This window comes from Megalops cyprinoides, chromosome 19 (genome assembly GCF_013368585.1).
Source record: "Megalops cyprinoides isolate fMegCyp1 chromosome 19, fMegCyp1.pri, whole genome shotgun sequence".
Classification (NCBI taxonomy): domain Eukaryota; kingdom Metazoa; phylum Chordata; class Actinopteri; order Elopiformes; family Megalopidae; genus Megalops; species Megalops cyprinoides.
In genome coordinates this window covers 7,715,452-7,739,150 of record NC_050601.1, presented here as the reverse complement: position 1 = coordinate 7,739,150, position 23,699 = coordinate 7,715,452, and the positions used below count along the sequence as shown (strand labels likewise).

The 23,699-nt window shown below is 41.1% G+C and overlaps 3 protein-coding genes across 5 annotated transcripts; 2 read left to right on the top strand and 1 right to left on the bottom strand.

Annotated features, from left to right (window-relative positions):
• Nucleotides 1–847: 847 nt before the first annotated feature.
• Nucleotides 848–7,071, top strand: LOC118794217 (neuronal-specific septin-3-like). Of its 3 annotated transcripts, none has more exons than XM_036552424.1 (10): nt 848–917; nt 1,752–1,970; nt 2,066–2,194; nt 3,208–3,289; nt 3,494–3,631; nt 4,788–4,905; nt 5,434–5,529; nt 5,622–5,718; nt 6,526–6,577; nt 6,927–7,071. In XM_036552424.1, exons 2-10 carry the CDS (start codon nt 1,754–1,756, stop codon nt 7,063–7,065), a joined length of 1,068 nt encoding a protein of 355 aa, XP_036408317.1. In that variant the 5' UTR covers nt 848–917; nt 1,752–1,753; the 3' UTR covers nt 7,066–7,071. The 3 variants fall into 3 exon arrangements, with proteins under 3 accessions (XP_036408317.1, XP_036408315.1, XP_036408316.1); XM_036552422.1 differs by having other exon boundaries at nt 882–1,035; XM_036552423.1 differs by having other exon boundaries at nt 882–1,079.
• A 2,474-nt stretch (nt 7,072–9,545) lies between these two features.
• On the top strand, nt 9,546–13,912 carry wbp2nl (WBP2 N-terminal like). Its single transcript, XM_036552713.1, has 8 exons — nt 9,546–9,688; nt 11,120–11,228; nt 11,331–11,469; nt 11,782–11,874; nt 12,190–12,381; nt 12,607–12,708; nt 13,182–13,258; nt 13,356–13,912. The coding sequence occupies exons 1-8, from the start codon at nt 9,630–9,632 to the stop codon at nt 13,410–13,412; spliced, it is 828 nt and encodes a 275-aa protein (XP_036408606.1). The 5' UTR covers nt 9,546–9,629; the 3' UTR covers nt 13,413–13,912.
• Nucleotides 13,913–15,410: 1,498 nt separating this feature from the next.
• On the bottom strand, nt 15,411–21,689 carry LOC118795199 (heme-binding protein 1-like). The gene is made up of 4 exons (XM_036553597.1): nt 21,415–21,689; nt 16,620–16,758; nt 16,102–16,282; nt 15,411–15,612 (listed from the first exon to the last, which is right to left on the bottom strand). The coding sequence occupies exons 1-4, from the start codon at nt 21,490–21,492 to the stop codon at nt 15,435–15,437; spliced, it is 576 nt and encodes a 191-aa protein (XP_036409490.1). The 5' UTR covers nt 21,493–21,689; the 3' UTR covers nt 15,411–15,434.
• Between the last annotated feature and the right edge of the window lie 2,010 nt (nt 21,690–23,699).

The window sequence follows — 23,699 nt, the reverse complement described above, 5'->3', positions numbered from 1 at the left end:
ATCACTGAAAGATACTATAATAAAAATGCAGCATTTTACTGGTTATATAAACTCATTAGTGTTTATTCTTCTAAATCTATATATTTTTGGTTGTGTAAGTCCCTTCCCACACTGTACCTTCACTGCTCTTCTGTCAGCCTTAAGATGCTGCTGCTGCAGCTGTCTGCTGTTTTTTTTTCTCTCAGTGCCCAAATGTCTTCTTTTATTACACTGTCTACACTCCACACCAACCTCTTCACTTTTCTCTGCTGTCCTCCGTAGCACTGCTCCACGATTGTGTCACCCACAGGTACAGGAATCTGACTTTTTAAAAGTGGTTTGGTGGTAGTGCTTAAATGGAAGGATAAAAAAAATGTACAGATTGACCTATTGGGTCAAATATGTTTGATCAATAAGGACCACCAGACAGTGTTTCTGATAGTCTTGTAAAGAACAAGGCCAGGCTAGCAACTCTTGTCTGCATGTAGCCCAAGCAATGGGTTTAAATGTCACCCTTCGGCATCATTACAGTAAACAGCCTGCCACTCTGTCCTCCAATATCAGACACACTACAGGCCCCTCCAACATCCCCCCAAGCATAAACATAAGTTTAGCAGAGCTAAAAAAAAAGGCTAGTTTTGATATAAATAACAGATATAAAGGTGGGTCCCACAAGACCAGAAAAGATATATAAAAGATATATAAACATGCAAAATACACACACTGGACACACCTTTCTCTGGATATGATTAAGTATTTGACAGAGTAACTATCTGGGTTGACTGAAAAAACAGAAGGTGATGTAGGAGGAACGGTACAAATTCGGCAACATGTAAGCATGCGCGCTGCATCCCTCTCCCTTCCGTCGCCTTGACAACTGAAAGGGGGCCTGTCGACTGAACCGAGTAAAAGGGAAGGAGAGTGCCCGTGATACCCAGGCGAGTCACATGGCTGAATTGTGTGCAGTCTCGCAGTGCATGGTCTGCGTGTATCTTTATTGGAATTCGTTCATTTGCGTATTTTTGGGCGGAGGCGGATTGAAACTGAAATTGAATGGTAAACATCAACGAATAATTCGATAGTAAAACATAAAGAAGGTGGTAAGTTGCATATAATGAACTCACGCTATTGACTGAAACTCAAATGCATGCAAAGGTGAACATTTCTACAATAAGGGGGACGACACAGAGAAAACTCTAATTTCTCGGCGTCTCCATGGCAGTGATCGGGGGAAAGCAAGGCAGTGAAGTTGGGGAGAGATGTGCATGTCCCGAGATAAATATGGCTAAGCCAATTGTAGGTGTAGGCAAAATCGCGCATTGCGGGATATACAACCCATATAAAGCTGAAACGGGAGGGCTTAATCTATCGAGAGTTCGTTTACCGGACCGTAATGTTTACTTTAAATAGAGCAATTATATTAGATATATTGTTTATTTAAATGAACATATTACTTCAGTTATTTTGTAGGCTGTTATCACTATGATGTTAAACCGCTGGAAACAGTAACGTGTATTTTCAGGATACGTGCACGGCCGTGTGTGTGGGTGTGTGTGATAATGTCTTATTTATGTAATCTGCAATTTCATGGACTGAGGGTTATTGACAAGATTGTAACTGTGTCAAAGCATATGAATGCAATTCACATAGCAGTCAGGCAATGAGTATGCCACACCTTGATTTTTTTTTCCTCCCCCTCCTTCTATCTTTATTACTGAAGCGAATTTGAATTTTTTTTTTTAATTAGAGCTCTCCTCTTTTTTCCCCAATAGCCATGTCAGCAATTTCCCCCCCAGAAGTGAAACCCAAACCTGCAGTTCCAGCCAAACCCTCACATGTCACCTTGCCCCCAGCTTCAACCCATAGCTCGCAAGGGCCTGGCAGATTATCGCCACCCGCTCTGCTGGGGTATGTAGGGATTGACACCATCATCCAGCAGATGAGGAAGAAGACCATGAAGACCGGGTTCGACTTCAACATCATGACCGTGGGTGAGTGGGTTAGATCTGTGCTGTGTCCACCTGTCCTCCTGGCCATTGGGTAGTGTGGTGGTCATGTGGACTCTCTCTTCCTTGGCTTCCCTCAGGTCACAGCGGCTTGGGGAAGTCCACCCTGGTAAACACGCTGTTCAAGTCGCAGGTCAACAGGAGGAGCGATAGGTGGAGCCGTGATGAGAGGATCCCAAAGACTGTGGAAATCAGGAGTGTGTCCCATGGTGAGAGGAAGAAAGAGTTCATGTTCACACTTATGCACCCGCACACACACACACACACACGCTCAAACATACGCACAGACATATGGTTGTTGTAATATTTATGCTGTTATTATTACTGTGTCTGTTGTTATGGTTGTTATTATTCATCGTTCATGTCTTCTTCTTCCACATCTTCTTTTTCTTCTTCTTCTTCTTCTTATTATTATTAGTTTGGTAGCACATATAATATAGCTTTTTCATTTGAATTTCAGAGAAAGAGAACATGGGAGAGGGTGGAGGAGAGTGAGAGGGAATGAGAGAGAGAAAGAAGGAATATTGGCGAGAAGTGAGAGATGGGGAATGAGAAGGAATGAAAGGGGTCGACTAATGGAGAGGATAAAAGAGAGGTAATGCAGGAGGTGGAGGAATGGAGAGAAGGGAGACGAGGAGAGAGAGGAAATGAGAAAGGGTGGGGTTTAGGAGAGTGGGAGACAGATGGCAGGAGGAAAAAAGTAAGCAAGAAAGGGAAAGGGGGACAGAGACAGACACAGGGAGGGAGGACTATTTGGGATCAGGCCACCGTTCTGTATCAGATAAAATTAGAAACGGGAGAAGAACAAAACTGCAGGTCGTGAAAAAGAGGGAAGAAGGGAATAGGAGGCGGGAGAGAGAGAGAAGAGAGAGCAGCACAGAATCTTCACTTAAAACATGACATTACTATAGTAAAATGCAAACAGTTCACCACTTTGACCTCTGTTTCCTCCGAATGTCCCTAAGTTAACATAAGAGCCTCCCCTGACTCCTGCAAAGCTATAATCCTACATTTGAGAGATTGGTGATGGGGATATTCTACAACCACCATTGACAACAATTGAGACTGAGCTTCTGCTATTTTTTCTGGAAGAAATTTCTGGAAGAGATTTAGAGATTTGGAAAGAGGGTTCTGGAAACTGACTGCCCCCTTGTTTTGTCTCAATGGTAAGTTTATTGTCATAGTAATATATCTATGAATATGGCATTTGTGCATATTGCAGTGATTGAGGAAGGGGGAGTAAAGATGAAATTGACTGTAATTGACACTCCAGGCTTTGGGGACCAGGTCAACAATGAAAACTGGTGAGTTCATGTGTGTATATGTGCATGAAAGAGTGAGTAAGAGACAGAAATAGAATAAGAAATAGAGATACAAACTCTAGTGGCATCAGCATCTAATCTGTGACCTGTGTGTATGGTGTTATTTTGACAATATGTTTTATGTCAAATATTGATTATAGAGATTTGAGATGTCTTTGAGGCATTGCTTAAACTTGCCCATTGTAGCTGGGAGCCAATCTCAAAGTACATCAATGAGCAATATGAAAAATTCCTGAAGGAGGAGGTCAACATCACCCGCAAGAAGCGCATCCCCGACACCAGAGTCCACTGCTGCTTGTACTTCATCTCTCCCACTGGACACTCGTAAGTTCGTAAATACACACGCGCGCACACACACACACACACACACACACACAAACACACACACACGCATACACACGTATACACACACACACACACTCATGCAGACATCTCTCACTGCACTCTGGTACGACTTCAGATATGAACACTGCTTCTTACATGCTGTGTACCTGAATGAAGTCTTAATGAATTGAAGTGTGAGTCCAGTAATAGTCAAAGTAATTAATAATTCCACTGCAGCCCCTTTTTCTTCTCTCTGAATTTGTCTTAAATTGCATATATAAAACCAGTGGTGGCTCACAAACTGAAATAGAGGAGGCATAAACAATACCTTTGCTCATTGCTCTGTTTTTTGTTTGTTAGATTGATTCCCTGCGTGGTTTCAGTCCAATGGGGTTGCAGTGACGACAGTGTTAACATTGAATAGGACCATTTCCGCTCTGCTGAAGACAGAAATCAGTTTTAATTATCAGACCCACTACACAAAAACTAGAATACACAAACAGAAGGCTTCCCTCCTTCCTCTTTATCCTCTTTGTTGTAAGGCCTGTGGCCAAAAACAACACATTTGCTTAGCAAATGAAACAAACACTGTTTGGGAAAATCAAGCTGTTTTGAATGGACTTTTTCCCCCTTGGCTTCTGTGATTCTTGTTTTAGGTACCGTGTCTATCAGTGGTTGCTGTCCTCAAGTGGACGCTCAGTAAATTCAGTCAATAAATACTAGTGTACTTGATGGTACAGAATCCAAAACTTATGATTTAGTATCATCTGTGCTTTTTGCCTAACGTTTTTATATGCACTTTTGTAAGTCGCTCTGGACAAGAGTGTCTGCTAAATGACTAAATGTAAATGCCAATGATGGCCTTTAAACAAGAACTAGGGGAGACTGAGAATCTACAATTTTCATTAAAATAGTCTCCTTACTGTTGCTGAACCAAATATTCCATCACCAGAAATCCTCATCAGAACACTTAATAATGTTTCTTAACTTTCTCTGTAAAACCTAACTTTTTCAATATCTAAACTTTTATCTCTAAACCTAACTTTCTCAATATCATGAAAACCTCCCTAGCAGAACCAGGAAGGAACACACAGTGTAGATGGCCTCTGGAGTGAATAAGTCTTGATGCTGTCGCATTCTCTTTGCCCCCCCCCAGGCTGCGGCAGCTGGACATCAAGTTCATGAAGCACTTGAGCGGTGTGGTCAACATCATCCCTGTCATTGCCAAGTCCGACACACTGACCCCCGAGGAAAAGAATGAGTTTAAGCAGAGGGTGAGAGAGACAGTGTCACTGGGACAACGTGATGGATAGAGGGGAGAAGAAGAGGAAATAATATAAGACCCACCTCTTCAGGCTGCATCTGGGTTCCACCCCACTCCCCAATCCCTAACACTTGCTGCGTTTAGTACTTGCTGTTTATTTTGTGTGTAGTGCTGTGACGTATTTTGGATTCTGTGTTCTAGTAACTGATGTATGACAGTATGTTTGGCTTCCATTGCCTAGTCAGGTTGAAGGAGTTAACTTGTAGTAGGGCTTGAATGGTGTTATGCTCACACTCACTAGACTGGGAGTGTTGATTAGCCTGGATCGACACTGTTGCTCATTCAGCTTGAATGGATACAAACGTAACATTTTATAATGGGATATTCAGTTATGTCCTGTGTGTATATGTGTGCTCTTTTTCCTCTGATCTCTTTGTTATTACCATAGACTGTATAGTGACTGTAACATCGGCCTTCCCCATTGCACCCACTGTATTGATCATTTACCTCATTAGCTTTCTCTGTCTCTCTGTCTCAGGTGCGGAAGGAGCTGGAGATGAGCGGGATAGAGTTTTACCCTCAGAAAGAGTTTGACGAGGACATTGAGGACAAGAATTACAATGATAAGATCAGGGTAACTGTTCTTTTCCAGTCTATTCTCCACCCATGTGACATTTTGCTGAAGAGGTTTTTGCCATTCAATATTTCTTTTTTTCCCTCTCCTAGGAGGCAATGCCCTTTGCAGTGGTCGGCAGCGATAAAGAGTACCAGGTGAACGGGAAACGTGTGCTGGGGAGAAAGACTCCCTGGGGAGTGGTTGAAGGTACAGTAAGCCTTTGAGAGTATGGGGTCTTATAGCCTGGAAACCATGCCTCCATATTAACCACTTTTTCTTCATTCATCAACCAGTCAACTTTGAATTGCCCAAAATGCATGGCAGCTAGACACTAGTCCATTTCATGCTAGACTCCTCCAGGGTTGAAAATAGTATGGAAAGTCAAAACATTGAAATATCAGAATATTTTAGTCGCCAGGGTGCTGTCCAGCAAAATACCAGAGCCAAGGGTGGTATGCAAACTAAGTTGGCATGATTTCATATAATTGGCATGTTTCTAAAGGACTAGTCTAAGAACAGGTCATGTGATGCACAAGAAATAACTACTGCCGCACTCACAAACGTACCAGCACTCGAATAAATCTACTATTTCAAGCTAGGCAACAATAGGTTAAGTACTGTGGCAGTAGATGAGCAGGCCTTATCATATAGCAAGGTTAGTCCTGTGAACCTGAAAATCCAGATGAATAGCTGAGTGACTGAGTGATTCCTAAGTCAATTCTACCCCAATGAGTCAATAGAGCACTGGCCTTCATGTACCCCACCCATGTCCCACCTACAAAAGTAAGTGTGAAGCCCTCAGATCTATCAATTGCACTTATTTCATCATTCAGTCACCAGGTAGTCTTTATCATAAGATAGTATTACTAAGAAAGTTCACCTAATGAAATGGATGCAGACCTGTGGAAAAAAATCACGTCTCTGCTGTTCTGCCATGTTTGGACATCAGTCCCACCCCACAATGCAAATATATGTAGAAGTTTTCATTAATTCTCTCTCTTTTCTGTTTTCTAGTTGAAAACCCAAATCACTGTGAATTTGTTCAGCTACGAGACTTTATGATCAGGTGTGGATAATGATCCTTCATTCATTTGTTAAGTGGCTGAAGTTCTACATTCCTGTTGTATACACAGACTGACCACCTCACGGGTAATCTACCTGATAGATGTGGTGACTTTCCTTCTCTTTTTCCTTTAGTATTTGTAGTATTTTCTGGTTGAGGACATCTGAATGAATTTGTATAGTACCAACACAGGGGTCCTATGGAACGATACAGCTACTCTTCTCTATACCTATATGTGTGTGTGTGTGTGTGTGTGTGTGTGTGTGTGTGTGTGTTTGTGTGTGTGTTTGTGCGTGCGTGATTCAATATATCCTTTAATAATTCTTTAATAACCCTTCATTCACCTCACCAGGTCTCACCTACAGGACCTGAAGGAAACTACTCACAACATTTACTATGAAACATACAGAGCAAAGAGGCTCAATGAAAATGGAGGCCTCCACCCCCTCGCCTCCTCTAGCCAAGCCGATGCACCCCAAAGCAATGTGTGAAAAGAGAGAGAGGAGGACAGGAAATGGCAATCCATGCTACATAAGTGAGAACCATAAAAATGTAACCACATTCTCTGTGGACTGTGTATTGGTTCAGTTTTCTTTTGCATTGGATTAGTTTGATTTTTTGTGTAAGATCCTTGTCTCTTTCCATTTGGTGTAATCAACAGTGCACCACGGTCAGTGGAGCTTTGTGAGTTTGAAGCAGGACAAAACTAAAAACTTCAAAGATCAAAGATCCTTGCTGTCTCATCAGATTGTTATGATAAATACTGTCATGTAATAGCATGAAAGTTATAAAGGTGTACACATGTGAAAATGAATCAGCTTCCCTGTTTGAAACTTGTAAGTCTCCACCGGTAATACTGCCATCGTGTGGTTAGAGGAGTGGATTGCAGTTACATTCCGTTTACTCTTCTGAGACCCTGTATGAGGTAGATGGGAGTACTTTCCTATTGCCTTCCACTCCAATTCCAGATTTCTTTGCACCTATTTACTCTTCATAGCATGCTCTTTTGTTTCATTTGTTCATTTTACATACATTTTCACTGGCCAATGATTAATTTCAAGTTATGTTTACACAGGTCTTCCACTATTTACTTCAATACATTACAGTTTATCATTATGAGTATTGTAATAAATTGGACATATGTGTATTAAAGTTGACTATAGTGACTATGGCTTTATCTAAGTAATCACAGTTTATTCTGTATTATAATGCTTTCATCATGGTGATTATTCAGAAACAGTATTATATTACTCTATTTGCACAGAAACAATTCATTAACAATTATTTCTTGATGCTTAAAGTGTGTCACAGAAGGGTTCTCACAAGATTTTGTGCAATCAGATCTGTGTATGTGAATGTCCATGATGCTTCTTCTATTTCTATATGATATCTTGTGACATGATGTTTTTAAACTCAGTTTCATATTATTGAACATATTATGTTAAACAAATGTTTCAAAAGAACAATTAAGCATAAATTATTTGGGATCAATAAAAATTATTTGTTGATTCTGTCTCCATTTATCTGTATGGGGTGTAACTACAGATTACATGCAGGTATATCTTTCCCTTTACATTTATACATTCAAATTGTGTTGATGTCATTCATATGTAAATTTGTGTCCAATTTGTGTCCATCTGTTTCTATTTATATATCACTATTTGTTTATTAATTCAGTATGTCAAAGACTATCATTATTACCTATCAGAAATATTTCTTTTGAATTCGTTTTTGTGTATAATATTGAATGGTGAACATTCATATTGAATGGTAGTTGATGTATATGATAAAGGAATCAATGTCTGTATTAATATTCAATTTTTTTCTTGTTAGTCTTTTTTCTTATTCTTGTTAAGTCATATTCCATACCTTTTTTGGCCCCAGAAACCCTACAATGACCCCTGGTGATGGGAGGACCCCTTTTAATGCAGTTTGGCACATTTACAATGTATAATCTAATCTGGTGTGTGAAATAATTTTCAGATGGAATGGTAATATTACTTTACAGTATCACCATTAACAGACACCCTTACCCAGGGGAACCCACAAGGTGAGTACCAAGTAAACCTGGGAACCTGGCATGACAAGTTCTACACACAGGACACTACCAACCACATACAAACAAGCGTAAGTGCCAAACACAGCGATGAGCGGTGAGTTCCAATGGTATCCATGGTTCCAATGGTATCCATGGTATCGGGGTAAAAAAGTGCAAAACGCAGGCTTACAATTTACAGTTTGCCAGCCTCCGTTACTACATTTTTTGAACTAATGCACAGACCAACTAAAGCAAATGTGCTACAACCATTGCTAGGTATGATAATGAATGAAAAATCTTTAGCCATTACTTTTTAATCTTTAGTCACCATCTGTTCTTCGTTTGAGAAGCACAAATCAGTTGCATTATTGTCTTCCCACATCCCATAATTCATGTTCGTTATGTCTGGTGGTGTAAGATGCTCTTATCATTGTCATTAAAATGTTACTGGCATGCTCATGATTTTTATAATAACAAAAACATCTGACACTCCCTAATTACACTGAAGGAGTGATTCGCCTGTATTAAACTGTCGGTTTTACATTACTATTACTGTCGATTTTGATTTTATCATTAATATTCAAATCATCAGCGAAAGAAGTGCTGCAGTGCTGTTCACTGCTCACACATTATTAGATCGACATACGCAGCGGTTGCATTTACACGCAGGATCAGTTAAAAAAAAAAAAAAAAAAAAACTTGGCTACTAAATGTGTTATAAAACAAACAACAGAATTTTGTGGAAAGAGTGATGTCAGCGAGTCACAAGACGAGCAATCTCAACAGCCGCTTTGCGTGTTTTTCTTAGGCGTGAACACATCACGTGGTCAAGGGGACCACACTGGTTGGATCCAATCAGGAGCCATTATAAACTGCCCAAATCTCTGTAAGCACGCCCTTTTCGTGTGTCGTAACCTGTGACGTAGGGTGTTAGGCAGCACCAGGGCGTATCTTTCCATGGTACCAACCGAGAGGCTAACAGCGACCATAGTGAAGTAAGTTTCTATCAAAACAACCATGGCGTTGAATCGGAATCACTCGCAAAATGGTGGGGTTTTAATCAACAACGGCGAGAGGTAAGCTAGCTAAAACTGTGTAAAACACGTTTGTCGTCGCTGTGAATGACTACTTCCAACTGTTCTCTTGAAAGGTTTTAAAAAGGTTTGTGAGTTTGAGCAAGAAAGCTAATGTTAGATAGCTGCATCTACGTATGTAGCCAACTGGCTAATTAGTTCTCTAACATTATTGCTGCGTTCTAGTAAATTATACGTTATTGTTTATGTTGATGGGGCTTTACTCACTTCTGAGAATACGTGAAACCCAGGGGTCTGGATTTGGAAAATTATTTTAACGCTATATATCTTGCAAATTTGTTTCTGTAACGGGGTCACTGTAGCAACCCGTAACTTGGCTAGCAAATGTCAGCTAGCTAGTAGTCTCTTTATTTGTATGCCACGATGATAGCTGTCGTCACAGGTTTTGGTGGATGAGGTTGTAATTGTCCTATGTACTTTAAATGTGATGTTTAACGGTGTTTTGTTTTTAAGGCATATTACGACACGGCCTAAATATGCTTTGGTTTTAGTGGAATTCTACTGATATGTAGTTTGTCGGTGTTTTGAAGCCATTGATTGGTTCTTTGAAGGGCTTTCCCGTTACTACTCGTTTTTCCATTGGCTAAAACGTCTGTCAGTGTTGTTCTTGCCACCAGGAAGTAAATGGAAAAGAAACGACGCAGTAAAATGGCTAGATTATCGGCACGATATGTAAAAATGAACATGCTGCAACTATGTAGATGTGTCAACAGACATTTGGAATGTATAATTTTGGTGTACAATATGGTTCTTTTAACTCATTTAATGTTAAGTATTATTTGCGTTATTATTAAACGTAATTGACGTTTAATATATTCAGTAGTAGCGTTACCCAGCTAGTATTAGATAATGTCGTCGTTGCCTTTAGCTAATTTTGCTGTCAGACCAGTTTAATCGGACGTCTTTAAGTCACCTGTGGGGATCTTTTGGGGGAAGTTTATGAATTTGTGAAATCGGAAGAGAAGTTTCTACACACATTTCACCAACCTAGCTCCTGGAACCAGCAGTGTTAACTAAACCCATGCTGTTGTGAAACTGCAGCTTGCAATGTGGGAATTTGCTGACGTTGGTCTGCGCTTCTCACAACGCCCCAGCGTGTGATGTCTGCGGTGGCACTAGTTGCATTTTGTTGTGCCGTTGGAAGAGTGATGATACATTTATTGGTAGTAAAAGTAATACTCCTCTTAAAAAAACAACATATAATAGCCTCCACAAATGCTGTGTTTGTAGGTAAAGTGTACGTCAGTGGGAGGTGAAATTGCATCATAACTTAAAGTATCTGTGGCCTCATTCTCCCATCACTATCAGCCAAATACCATGCTGATGCTTTTGCATACTCCACTCTGAAGTCTGGTCTAATCGGTCACTTCACTTTGTACTGTGTGCACTAATTATGTTCTGTCCGCGTGTCAGCGTGCTGAGAGAGTGCAAGAATGTGGAGCTGTCCTTCGGCGATGTCACCAGCAAGACAGAGCTGCTGAAGGGCACCAAGAAGGGCACCGTCTACCTCACTCCATACAGGGTAAACGTGGTCTTCGTCCTAGTGCTGTGTCCCTGAGTATGACATAAGATTCACTGCATTTTGACATTTCATGACCTTGTCCCCCCTTCTCTTTCTGTTTAGATGGTGTTTGTGTCCAGCAATCCAAGGGACTGTCTTGGCTCTGTCATGTTCCCTTACTACCTTATGAAGGGCTGCAGCATTGAGCAGCCAGTCTTTGCTGCCAACTTTATCAAGGGCACACTATCTGCTGAACCCGGAGGTGGGCCTCGCCTTCACTGAGTGCTGTAACATGATGCACTGGTTATATCTTAATGCAGTGGTTATATGATGCTGTCACCTTTACTGTGGCAGCGTAGTAATGTGGTATGTGTGGTATATAATCATGAAGCTGCATTTGTGATAGGCTGTAGTTGTGCATTCTGTGTAGCTGTGAGTTAATCGATTGGGTAAGCAGATTAAGAAGGCCGTGTACAAAGTGCACTTCCCATTCTTTGAGTGCTGTGTTGCAGTGCTGTACTTGTTAGCATTACTCATTAGTCCGGTAAATAAACTTCACTGACTTCTCTTACAGGAGGCTGGGAGGGCCAGGCTAATTTCAAGATGTCATTCCCCAGTGGGGGTGCTATAGAGCTGGGACAGCACCTTTTCAAACTGGCTACAAATGGTGAGATTTTTAATTACAGTGTGTTGTGCTGTGTTTGTACTGTGTTTGATGACAACAGACTCACAACAACAGTGTCTTTTCTTTATATCAGCCTGTATAATTTACCTTGTACACAAGTCTATTTTTTTCCCTTTTTTCCTGTGTGCTCATGCATTTGTGTGTTTACCAGTGTAATTTCTAATGCCAGTTTGTTTTATTTAATTGTGTCTTGCTTTTTTGTATTCATAGATAAAGTGTCAATGTATTTGAAGTTGGTGTCAGAGTTCATTGTATTAGTTTTAAAAATCTCACTTTTTTTTTTTTTTTTTTTTTTAGCCTCTCGTGCCCCACCAGCTCAAAACGGGGGTGCCTCATTCGGGTATCCCTCTCCTGGAGCCATGAATGGCTATGGTCCTCCACCACCCCAAAGTTACCCGTATGCCCCACCACCCCAACACAATGGTTTCTATCCAGCTCCTCCCCCACCACAGGGCAACTTGGGCTATCCTTATCCCACAGTCTCTGCAGGTGTGTCAGTGTTATTGTGAATCCATATTCATGTTTCAAAGTGGTGGTTGACATCGGATGGGTGATTTCGTAATTGCAAGTCAAATGGATTATGCAGGTTTGCTGTTTTAGTTTGATGACTCTTTGGTACTTCGCTATTTAAGTGTTGGTTTAGAGCCTAGATTAGTTGTTGTTGTTGTGTGTCTTCAGTTTCAGAGCTTTTGTTCCGTCGTCTTCTTGTTTCAGGAGTATACCCCACTGCCCCAACTGCCCCAGCCGCCCCTATGTACATGCCCCCTCCTCCCCCCTATCCTGGACCACCCCAGAACTGGACAGCTCCCCCTCCAGGTCAGTTTCTGCTTCTGTGTCACTCTCTCTAACTTGACTCGCTCCATCTGTCTGCTTGTATCAATCCATCCCAGGAAGATTCAGCGGGGCCTCATTGTCACGACAGTCACGTGGTTACACAGAAGCGGAGCTTCTGTCAAAAACCGTACACGTCAAATCAAAACAGACTAAAAAAGGAACAACCCTAGTATCTCTGTAATCCACACTTGAAACAAACAACCCGGGCAGATAAAACAAACTTGGTATGAATGTTGACCTGGCCCTGACTGTGGGCTTAGGCCCGCATTTCATTGCCTCTGTGGCGTCACATATCCCAGTCTGTGCGAGTGTAATATGCATTGCATCTGCTACACCTTACCACTGCACCACACGGCTTTTCAATACTGTACAGTGGGCCCTCTCTGCCTCATGTCATTACTTCTTGCCCATGTCACATTCGGTATGTAAACATGTTGCTTTTCTTTCGTAATCAGGTAACCCCAAGGCAGCAGAGGCAGCAGGCAGTGCCTATTACAACCCCAACAACCCTCACAGTGTCTACATGCCCATGGTGAGCACTGTCTCTTTCTTTAAGGACACTGTTGTTGCTGTATTGTCAGTCAAGGACACATAACAACCCAGATCTTTCTCTATATTTTTTGGTGTAGGAGCAGCCACCCCCATATGCAGCGTATGCACCCTACCCTGATAAGAAGAACAACTGAAGCTGTTAAATCCATAATTACATGTTTTTTTGGCGAAAAGAACCAATCCATTCCAAACCACTGTGGAATCATTTAGCAACTTGCATTTCTTTTGAAAATTTGAATTGAAACGTTATTTTGTACGCAGAGCAGTTCTGAACACAGTAATCATTCACACATGAAATGAGAAAACTATGACATCCGGTAATATTCATCATTATTGATAATATGTTCTGTTTTTCTACTTTCAGATCTGTTGAGTAGTATTTTAAGTAACTATCCAGATAATGATTGCTTTTATTATAAACATGACATCTTTGTTGGCTTCATAGTATTGATGGGTGGTCTATAAGGATGAGGAAATGCTGTTCAGTGCACTTCACATGGTGGTCTCCTGTTCTGGTCTACCTGTGATTCGTTGAAATGGGTTTGCTATGGTGCAGTATGGGGAACTATACTTTAGGCATCAGTATTTTTAAAGGTAATCACTCTTTGTACAAAAATGTTTATAAAAAAAAAAACAAACATTTTTATAAGGTTTAGAAACTTGAAATATTTAACCTTCAAATTTATATTCTAAATTTTATTTGCAATGAGAGCATTTCTACTGTAAGTAAAAACATACAGCAGTCTAACAGTGAAGTAGCTCATCTGGTTTTCCTGTCCTGTTTCGTTGTGAATTTGTGCTGTGTAATTTGTGAGCAGCAGAGAAAATCAAATGTACATCACATTCATACAAGAGGGTTAACACTATGTACCATTTCATGTATTTCTTTTTTTTCACAAGCTAATGTGAGGTAACACATCTTTTTGTAGTGACATTTTTAGGTAAATCCCCCTCTACACAGAGAGCTGTATAGGTTCAGGGTTATGGGAGACATTTTCATTCTGTTTTGCACAAAGTTTAAAATGAAGTTTTATTGTTTGGATTTGGGTTGAAATGCTTAAATTAACCTGCTGAGTTTTTTCCTATGTGTACATCCTTTTGTTCTTTTCGAAGTTGCTAATGTTGCTTTCATTGGCAAATAATTGTAACAATTATTAATAAATGCTTACAGTATGATCATTGTTTATAGTATGGCTTTATTCAAATAAACATTGCGATAACAGTAACAGCTCAATATTTTCTAATGATTTTAAATTAAGATAATTACACAAAACATTGTCTAACACTAACAAAGCTATATTTTAATATATTTATTCATCATTATATGAAATGCAATCAAATCTTGAGGATATGTTTACCCGGTATTTTCACAGAAAATCACACAATATTCAGAAGTATCTCAAAATACAATTTCCAGAATCATGATTGATATATACATTTTATATCCAAGAATTATACTTATGTCAATAACACAAGCACACCAATATAGCCACTACACACAACCACTGTCTCGTACGTTGCCTGTTATTACTAAGACTAGAGCTGGACATCAGTAATAATTTGGACAGATTTATAGCCTACGCTGCCTGAGCTGAATACACTTTCATCACTATTGTGTTGGTCTATTACTACTTACCAACGTACCATGTCCCTCTCTGTAGGAGAGAGAATTGTGCTTTTTTTATCTTCTAATCATGTGCCTTGGAAATATATATATATATATCAAACCTCAGGGAATGTAAGAGCCTATGATTGTCGTTTTTGTTTTAAACGTATGTGCACAACTATGCAGGATATCAGACTGGTCAGATACTGAGCACTGGGTGCCTTTCAGTGGTGGCATTTATGTGTGCATCGTCATTCTGCCTGTCAGTAGGGGATTTGCTGTAAATCTACTCCAGTGCACTGTCAGTCAACCCGTACATTGACCCATCTGCTTCCTGCTTTGTCAGGGCAGTGTTAATTTAATAGCGTCAGGTACTGGTCAGTCAGTGAGTGTGTGTAACACCTTCCCTTCCCTGTCTCAATGCAATGTTAATGTACAACATCAGGTCAGTAATTCTATATACCCCCTTACCCCCCCCCCCCCCCCCCCCCCCCCCCCCCCCCAACACTCCTCCCCCCATCCAATCCTAACCCAATGCCCTGCTTCTCGCTTAGGGTTCCTCCTGTATAAACCACACCTCGTTTTTGCGGCCGTAGGGTTTGATTGGCGGGTCGTAGCTGCAGCAGAAGTACTGTTTGCGCTGGTATGGGGCAGTCTCACCCAGGATCCGGGTCAGGCGGGACGCCTCCATCCGAAATTCATACTCCCCTGCAAAGCCCCCAAATTGCCTGGAAGGGCAAGAAACAAGGTGGATGTTAATAAAACCGATTCATGCAGAAGTTGTGTTAATTTAAAGCAATTAATGTCATATGTTACTTATTTATGTGTGACTGACAACAGAAGCGTCAAGTAAGAGAACAGTGGGCATTACATTAACTTTCACTGGGTTCTGGGCTTTCATATGAAAGCCCATGTAACACTTTACTGTGGAGATGTCAGGCAAACTGCCGACCAACAGAAAGAATCTGTTTGCTAGTATGCCCAATGTATATTTTATGACTATTTCCATTGTTTTCCACATTAAAGTGATCCAATTTACTGAACATAATTTTGCTATGTGTGTGTGTTTTTTTTTTGATGTGGGTTAATGGATATTATAGTGGACAGACCAGGAATGTAACTGACTCCGTGGTTGATGGGTGGATATGGTCGGGGGAAGGAGAGAGAGGGGTGATGGAGTGATAGCGAGCGGCGTAAGTCGACGTTAAGGCACTCACAGAGAGTAGACGGTCATGCCTGGGCGGTCCTCGATCTTGATAGAGCTGTCAGTGGGAGCGGGAGGGTTGTCCTGGTAACGGGAGGGGAGGCGGAGGCCGACAACGAATCGCCGTGACATGGCCCCGTCGTCCCTCGTGAAGACGGTTATGGCGATTGGCGCCGTCATTCCCATCCCCTCTCCTGCCAAGGCCGGAGGGATCGAGGTGTTAACATGGGAAAACAGTGACACAGAACACCGAGGTTACTCGCACTCAAATATACAGAGGGCAAAAAAAGGTCAAAATTGTAATTCTTCATTATTGTACAGCCAAACACTGCTCCTAAGGGGCACATACGCTCACTACAAAAAAGTGTGGATACAAACATCCTCAGCATATGGAAATTTCAACTTCAATGTAAACTAAATGGCAAGGAAATGCTACACCCTAAATCTCTCTTTGTTGAAGGGTAATGTGTAGCTGAGTCCAGTGTGAGGGATCAGCAGGTAAACCAGGTAAACGCCCTCCGTTGGTCTCACCTCGATCGTTGCTGCCGCCTGTGTACATCAGAAGCCTCTTCACGCAGTCACTGGCTGCCTGGTCAAAGCTCTTCCCCTCAGAGCACACAGAGGCGTACCGCGCGGCGTCATAGCGTCGTACTTCATAATTCACCCCCTCCTGAACGGGAGGAGGAGAAAAATATTACAGCAAAACACACACAGTAGGGACCACATTAAAGTCATATTAAATCCTGCACTGGCGCACAGAACAGGAAGGACAGAAAGCAAAAAAAAAAATTGTTGATGTGTTGAACTTTGTCATTTCCATGTGTGATTGAGCTTAACTAGGACTAGCTATGTGACTCCCTTAGGCAAAAAAAAAAATGTGTACCCGGACACATACCATTTGGAAGTGATAGAATGGAAAAAAAACCCTAAACTTGTTGCCATGTGTCACTGTGACCAAAACTGTGACCTGTGATGCCAATACAACACTGGGCACTAGAACTGTAATTCAACCAACAGGAATATGGAGAGATACAGACAAAGGCATAACACTGATTCGCATCCTATCTTATGCAGGATTCTGGGAATGCTGCAGAGTGTAATCAGGCTAAAGAGAATAACGAGACAGAGGTTCGTCCCTTCTTACATACGGTCAGATACACACAGCATGCTGCAGAGGGAGACAGGGCATGGTTAATGCACTGCATACACACAGTCTGGCAGGAGGTCCCCTGTTACTACTGCCCATGGACCCTTATCTGGGGTGTCGTAAAAGCCTTGCGCCCTGCAAACATTATGTAATACAGAAAGAGGGGCGGGTCAACCCAGACCGGAAAGGGGGGGCAGGGGGTGTTTGCCGAAATTCCCGCTGCCTTCATTTCAATTCAAAGCCTTTTGTTAACATGATGAGATATTTATATCAATACACCACACAATACAAGACAATTTTTTTTCTAACTTAATACACAAGAAAATACATAAATGCTGGGAGGGTAGTGTGGCATAGTGGTAAGGAACAGGGGTCAAAACTGAAGAGTTGCTAGTTCGATTCGTGGCACTGCTGTTGTACCCTTGGGCAAGGTACTTAACCCAAAATTGCCTAAATATCCACCCTGTAAATATCCAGTATAAACGGATAACATGTAAAACTTGTAAAATATGTCAGTTGCTATGGATCAGAGTATCCGCTAAATGCCAGTAACTAAATGATAAATGTACGTATATGTTGTTTAATGCCATGCTATGACACTGTACTAACCTTGGTTCAGAGATAATGGTGTATGCACCCTAAACAGCTGTAGCCATCAGTACATAGACATCACACTAACATCACACTTGTGTTATTCTTCAACTTTGCCTGCAGCCTGCTGCTCCTACACCATAAACAAAAACTGCTGAATTGTTCAAAGCACAATAGAGCGGTAACTTTGTGCACTGCACACCTGTTCATAGTGGTTTACTTCTGCATAATTATAGTGCCCTTAACAATACAGTAATGTAGCGCTGATGATAACCAGTTCATAGCAGCATAATTATTTACTGTGTTTTGGTGTGCATGTGTCCCTGTGACCCGTATTAACTTAAGATGTCGAACTTAGACAGCAGTAATTGTGCACTTTGCTCTGAGTTCAGTTCAGAGTTACAATTAGAATGTGTCCAACTGGGTTGAAATTCCACTGAGTTCTTAAGATAATTACTCAGTGTCTGATGCTGGTTAGACATGGGACATAATTAATGTGTACATTCTAATATTAGCAAGTCATTTAATATTTAACTTCTCACTTCTCTATCTCCCTCTCTCTCGCTCACTCGCTCCCTCTCCCTCCCTCTTCCTTATGCATATTCAAATAGCTTTTATTAGTTTGGCATTGAGCTGTCATTCACCAACTAATATTAAAACACAAAAGCATCACACTCATGACACACTGGTGCTACTTTCACTTTCCTGCTGCCAATATGAATTCGTGTTTGTATCCTCAAATGCACTGCAAGTCACCAGGGATGCTACATAAATACAGCAGTAACAACAAATGATAATATGCATCTGTTTGATCTTCCAGATCTCCCTCTCTCTCTCCCTCTCTCCGTTAATCCTCATTTTTAACACAATAATATTCCCTTATGAATGTATATGGTGATTCTCATCTGTTTTCTTTCATTTATGGAGAGTACTATCCATTTGGAATCTCTTCAGATCCTTGTTTATCCAGCTTTTTCTCTCTTTAAAACCAGTCCTAAAATTCTACAGACATTTTATTTCTTTGCCTGTCAGTCTCTCATCCAAAACAAAGCCATACTGTGCACCACAGACAACAGCACCGTGACTGTATGACAGCACAGAGAGCATGATGCTATAGAGACTGCAAACATAGAGGAGAATGGCTGCAAGCAAGAAGGAAAAGCCAGCCCAGGAGGAGCAATTTAAAGCTGGGGTGAAATGCGAGAAAGTAAAATACTTGCGTCAAAGGTGTGTTTGTATGTTTGTTTGTGTGTGTGTGTGTGTGTGTGTGTGTGTGTGTGTGTGTGCGCACGCACCCCTAAGCGTGTGTCCGTTTGCATGCATGTGTGAGCAGGACAGCCCTTCTGTATTCTATGTCAGTTTTAATTAGAGTGTACGGTATCAGAGTCAATCAGTTTTAACATGGATCGGATGACCGTGTGTGATTTCAGTGTGATCCTCTGTTGTATTCAGTTTCCAGTTTGGAGATTTTTTTCACTTTAAATTATAAATTTCCCTTCTTAGACATCTCTGCAGCCAGCAACCATGTTTTCTTTGTTGCAATATTTACTGCATATGCCCATTTTGTTTGCATTTTTCAGCTTATTCATTGATACTTTTGACAAATGATCTATGGGTAGGTATATTTCAGGTAAGGTATATCAGCCTTGTTGTCAATTTGTCATGCTGTTGATTGTTGCCTTCTTCTGACCATTCATCTCTATGAATCTTTTAGCTAGTGTCTGTAAATGGCTGTCATTCAATACCTGTCTCTCTGTGACAGTTGATCCGTCTATCTCACTGATTATCTGCCTCGTTTTGTCTCGTGTCAAAGGTAGAATTTAACTAGTAAACAATGTGGAAAATCTGTACTGCAGTGACACAGTGCAGGAATAAACAGCATTGCCCCTAACAGATGAGCAGCAGAAATTCTACATATACAGCTTGAAATGGCAGTCAGATTTAGCTTTGGGTCATAGTGCACGTTAGTGACAAGCCCCTCCTCCTGGCAGTCAGATCTCCGCCACATGCCTCGGTGCACATAACTGACTTGAGAAGCCCCTCCCCCCCTGAAAAAGCCCTCCCTCTTGCTTTTAAGGTCATATGCAGATTTGAGTTCAAATTATATGTAGTGTGATGTAATAGCAAAAAAGCAGGACAAGTGATGGGATCTTTCCCAGTTCCCATTTCTTAAACACTAAGATGGGTTCTCAGAAGTGATTAGAAACTCATCCTTTGCTTGACAAGTGAAATACTGTTTAATACTGTAATAAAAATCAGATGACCTTTTGTGACACAAGTGTGAATCTATTCATGAAATGGAGCTAAAAAATGATTGCATGGACAGTTTTGTGCAGACTGGTGACAAAAAGCTGACTGACATTTTTTTGTGCAAGCCAGTGAACAAAGAATATGGAGCACAGTTTTCAGGCAAATTATCCAAGGGAAATATAGAGAACAATAAAACAACATTTCCATCAACTCCCCAAATCATTTCTTGCAAAGCAGTACAACTCCCAGGTCCATGTACTACACACATACACACACACACACAGCCCCCCAATACACCTCACCATCAGCATAATTTCTCTTTCTCTTATCTTGCCATCAATCAATGAGTTTAGTGTAGTAGGTCTTTCCAGCCTCATCTACAGTTTACTCTTCTGTGTTACCTGGTGAATGATGTTTTCTGGATACCTTTTGACCTCCAGTCATAACTTCATTATTATCTGTGGTGACATTTACCTAAACAGACCCAGAGCAGCATGTCTGGGTATTGAGGCAATGGTGAACAGTACCATCAAACAAGCACAAAACTACAGATTTATGGACACTGAGTGGATAACTGGATATGAACAACTGAATATGGCTGTATAGACCACACAGCAAAAGCAAAATGTATAGATGTTCATTCATGCAACAAAAACTTGCATGGGCTGAGTTTAAAAATCATGACAAGTGTGACACGCATGAAGTATGTTTGAGGTATACAATTTCCTTGAACCTTCGTTCAGCTCACATTTTGAACGGTAGTAATGTTAACATCAGATATAGGACTTTTGCATTGCGGCATCTTGCATTTCTCTGAGAAAGAGAGCATGCAGAGAAACCACTGCAGTCTCCTCCTGAAGGAGACAATGCTCGGTTCACACACCTGCCTAAAAGTCAACAATGCCCACCTATTTTGGTCAATTCACAATACTGTTCATTCTCAGGTCACATAATGACAGTTAAAAGTACTAAAAAGTGCTTCTTACAATTTCAATCCCATTTATTTCATATTAAACTAAAAATTACAACTCGATTCTTAATTCTTAATGACTTACTGTAAGTATTGTAAAGGTTTGTTTCAAATTATTGAAACCTATATAAATGCCATATATCACCAAATGCTGGTTCGAATATTTCTTCTTGTATACCTAACCATCATTGGAAAGCCTTTATGTGAACCTACTGAACTTGGAAAACAGGTCCTCCAGACACTTTGAAATACTTGTATAGTAGCTATAACTAGGTATAGCATAGCAAAACTAAGACAAAGACCGGCACACATAACGCTAGCTGTAAAATTGAGCTCGAGTAAAGGAAATACTGGCAGGTGTTTCGTACCTTGGTTTCGCTACTCAGCAGTTTGTACTCCGTCACCTCGGTGGCCCCAAACAGCGAATTCTTGATCATGCCGAACATTGCGCCCCTTCTTCCAGTTGTTCCAAGTCCCAGTGCTTCCCTCTACAGATCGTTACTGTTGGTTTACCTGTCTCTTTGTTTCTCTACTTCTTATCCTCTTTCTCGGGATCAAATTATATTACGCAAGAGGAAAGGCTTAACTGTTATCTTTCTCGGTTTATATCGTTATCGCAATTTCTCTCTACCGAAAGACTTCTGTTTCGAAGTGCCTGTTGTTTACCCTTCGCCTATCCGCTGCACTCTTGTCTCTGAGGCGCAATTTATTTATGATGTGGTTGAAAAAGAATTACTCCTTGAAGCTGGTGAAGGCAGTGTTAGGAATAATTAGCATCAGCAGCCACTCTGAATGTATGGTTTTCTTTCTCTTCTTTGTGTCACTCGCAGGCACAGAACTGCTAATCGTCTCTCAATCTCCGATTGCCTTGTTTTATCTCAGTGCGCTCTTGACGAGTTGTCGAATAGCTGCAACGAAAATAACTCTCCGTCTCTCCTCCCTCCTCCTTCTCCTTCACTCTTCATTTTCCCCTTTCCCTTAATAACATCCACGTGTTTTCAGTCCCTATTGCACTCAAGTACCTACTAAAATGTGATTTCTTCTGTTCATTTGGCCTTTATTATCCTATTTAATTGGCATTATTTTGCCCACTGGGCAATTTAGGACATATACACATTAAAAATTCATTCAGTCACAGTCAACAACCAAACACACATTCATGCACACATGCTCAAATGAACACACACTTGCACACGTATATGTGCACAGACACACCCACACACACACAGAGTTAAACAGTGGAAACAAAGGCACTATGCTATGAATGTTTATCCTCACGGAAGGTGGAATTTTTGGACCACATTTCCCCATTTCTTTCACACAAAAAATGCACGCAAAATGCCTCTATGTTTGCAATATCTGTGCAAATGCGTGTGCATGTGTTTTATTCGGTGTGTCACAGTGAGTTGCGTTGCTCTAGGGTCAATCTATTTAAACTCGCACTGAAGGCAACATTAGTCACCATCGTGTAGCGAGGGAAGAAAGGTTCACTACACATTTTCTGCTGGGGTTAGTATTATTGCTCAGTGAAAGGAAGGAGAGAAAGAGAGGCAGAGAGGAAAGGGAGACATGGAGTTGTACTCGTGACCCCCCCCCCCAAAAAAAAAAACACACGCACACGCACAGACACATGTGATGATGATATCCACACATTTCATTTTAGATGAAGCTATCTGTTCATTTAAACTGATACAGACTGAGAATGAGGGAGAGGGATCAAAAGGGGAGGGAACAACAGCAGTAGACAGACATTGTCGGTTCCCAGAAGGAAAAATATGTCGCTTTTACTAAAAGCGAGAAAGAGTAAGGAAGAGAGAGAGATAGTCACATCCCAGCAAATTGTCCCCGAGGTACAAAGATGGAATAGATCCATTCATATTTCCAAATCAACTAAAATCCAATTTGATATTAAAGAAGCACTACTGCAGATGACAATACATGAGTGAAACCAGTCTCCTCAAGCACAGCAAGGGTAAAACCACACAGACATGGCCTGTCCACATATCATGCCAACTGTCTGTGCAAAAACAGAGATCCCGAAGAGCCCAATTGGGCCATGTTGTGACCACAATACATGGGAATGTCCTTTTAAAGATGCTTTACGTGAATGCTGAAATTCATGCAGGACTTTCTGTGGGACTGAACAGACTCCAAGGGGAACCCTGTAGGAATTCACAGGAATAACTAAGTTCCTCGTAGTATTGCTACAGACCTGTCAGTAGCCATGCTTATGTTTCCCAGACATTCCAGATTGCTTTCACCTTCCCTGTGCACTTAAGCAACAGGGGACCTTCATGCCGAGACAGAACCAGCTGTTCAGATTTCAGTCAAAAAGAGCAACTGGCTGCCAGCAATGTCAAGACTGTTCCCAATCTAGTGACATCATCAAGGCAGTGATCCAGCAATCCAGCCGCAGTCTAGCGTGTTTTTTTTCAAGTATGCAAAGAATTCTTTTATACACATCTGTTTAATGCATGTCATACATCGTGCATGCATGTAATGTCTCGTTTTTGATTTTGACTGGAGTTCTCCCTTAAAATTTTACAAACTGCACATTTTTGAATGTCAAAGAACCATCCAGGTCATCTGCGCACACTGTGACCTAGACATGCTGATTCATATGTCAGACTTTCTACTTGGTCTCCTCACCAAC

Coding starts and splice junctions, on each gene's coding strand:
- LOC118794217 (XM_036552422.1), top strand. CDS start 927: ATGGCTGAATTGTGTGCAGTCTCGCAGTGCATGGTCTGCGTGTATCTT. Junction 1,971..2,065: donor CTTCAACATCATGACCGTGG/GTGAGTGGGTTA, acceptor GGCTTCCCTCAG/GTCACAGCGGCTTGGGGAAG. Junction 6,578..6,926: donor CTACGAGACTTTATGATCAG/GTGTGGATAATG, acceptor TCACCTCACCAG/GTCTCACCTACAGGACCTGA.
- LOC118795199 (XM_036553597.1), bottom strand. CDS start 21,492: ATGTTCGGCATGATCAAGAATTCGCTGTTTGGGGCCACCGAGGTGACG. Junction 16,283..16,619: donor AGGCGGCAGCAACGATCGAG/GTGAGACCAACG, acceptor CGGCCTTGGCAG/GAGAGGGGATGGGAATGACG. Junction 15,613..16,101: donor GGCATGACCGTCTACTCTCT/GTGAGTGCCTTA, acceptor TTGCCCTTCCAG/GCAATTTGGGGGCTTTGCAG.
- wbp2nl (XM_036552713.1), top strand. CDS start 9,630: ATGGCGTTGAATCGGAATCACTCGCAAAATGGTGGGGTTTTAATCAAC. Junction 12,709..13,181: donor CTGGACAGCTCCCCCTCCAG/GTCAGTTTCTGC, acceptor TTTCGTAATCAG/GTAACCCCAAGGCAGCAGAG. Junction 13,259..13,355: donor ACAGTGTCTACATGCCCATG/GTGAGCACTGTC, acceptor TTTTTGGTGTAG/GAGCAGCCACCCCCATATGC.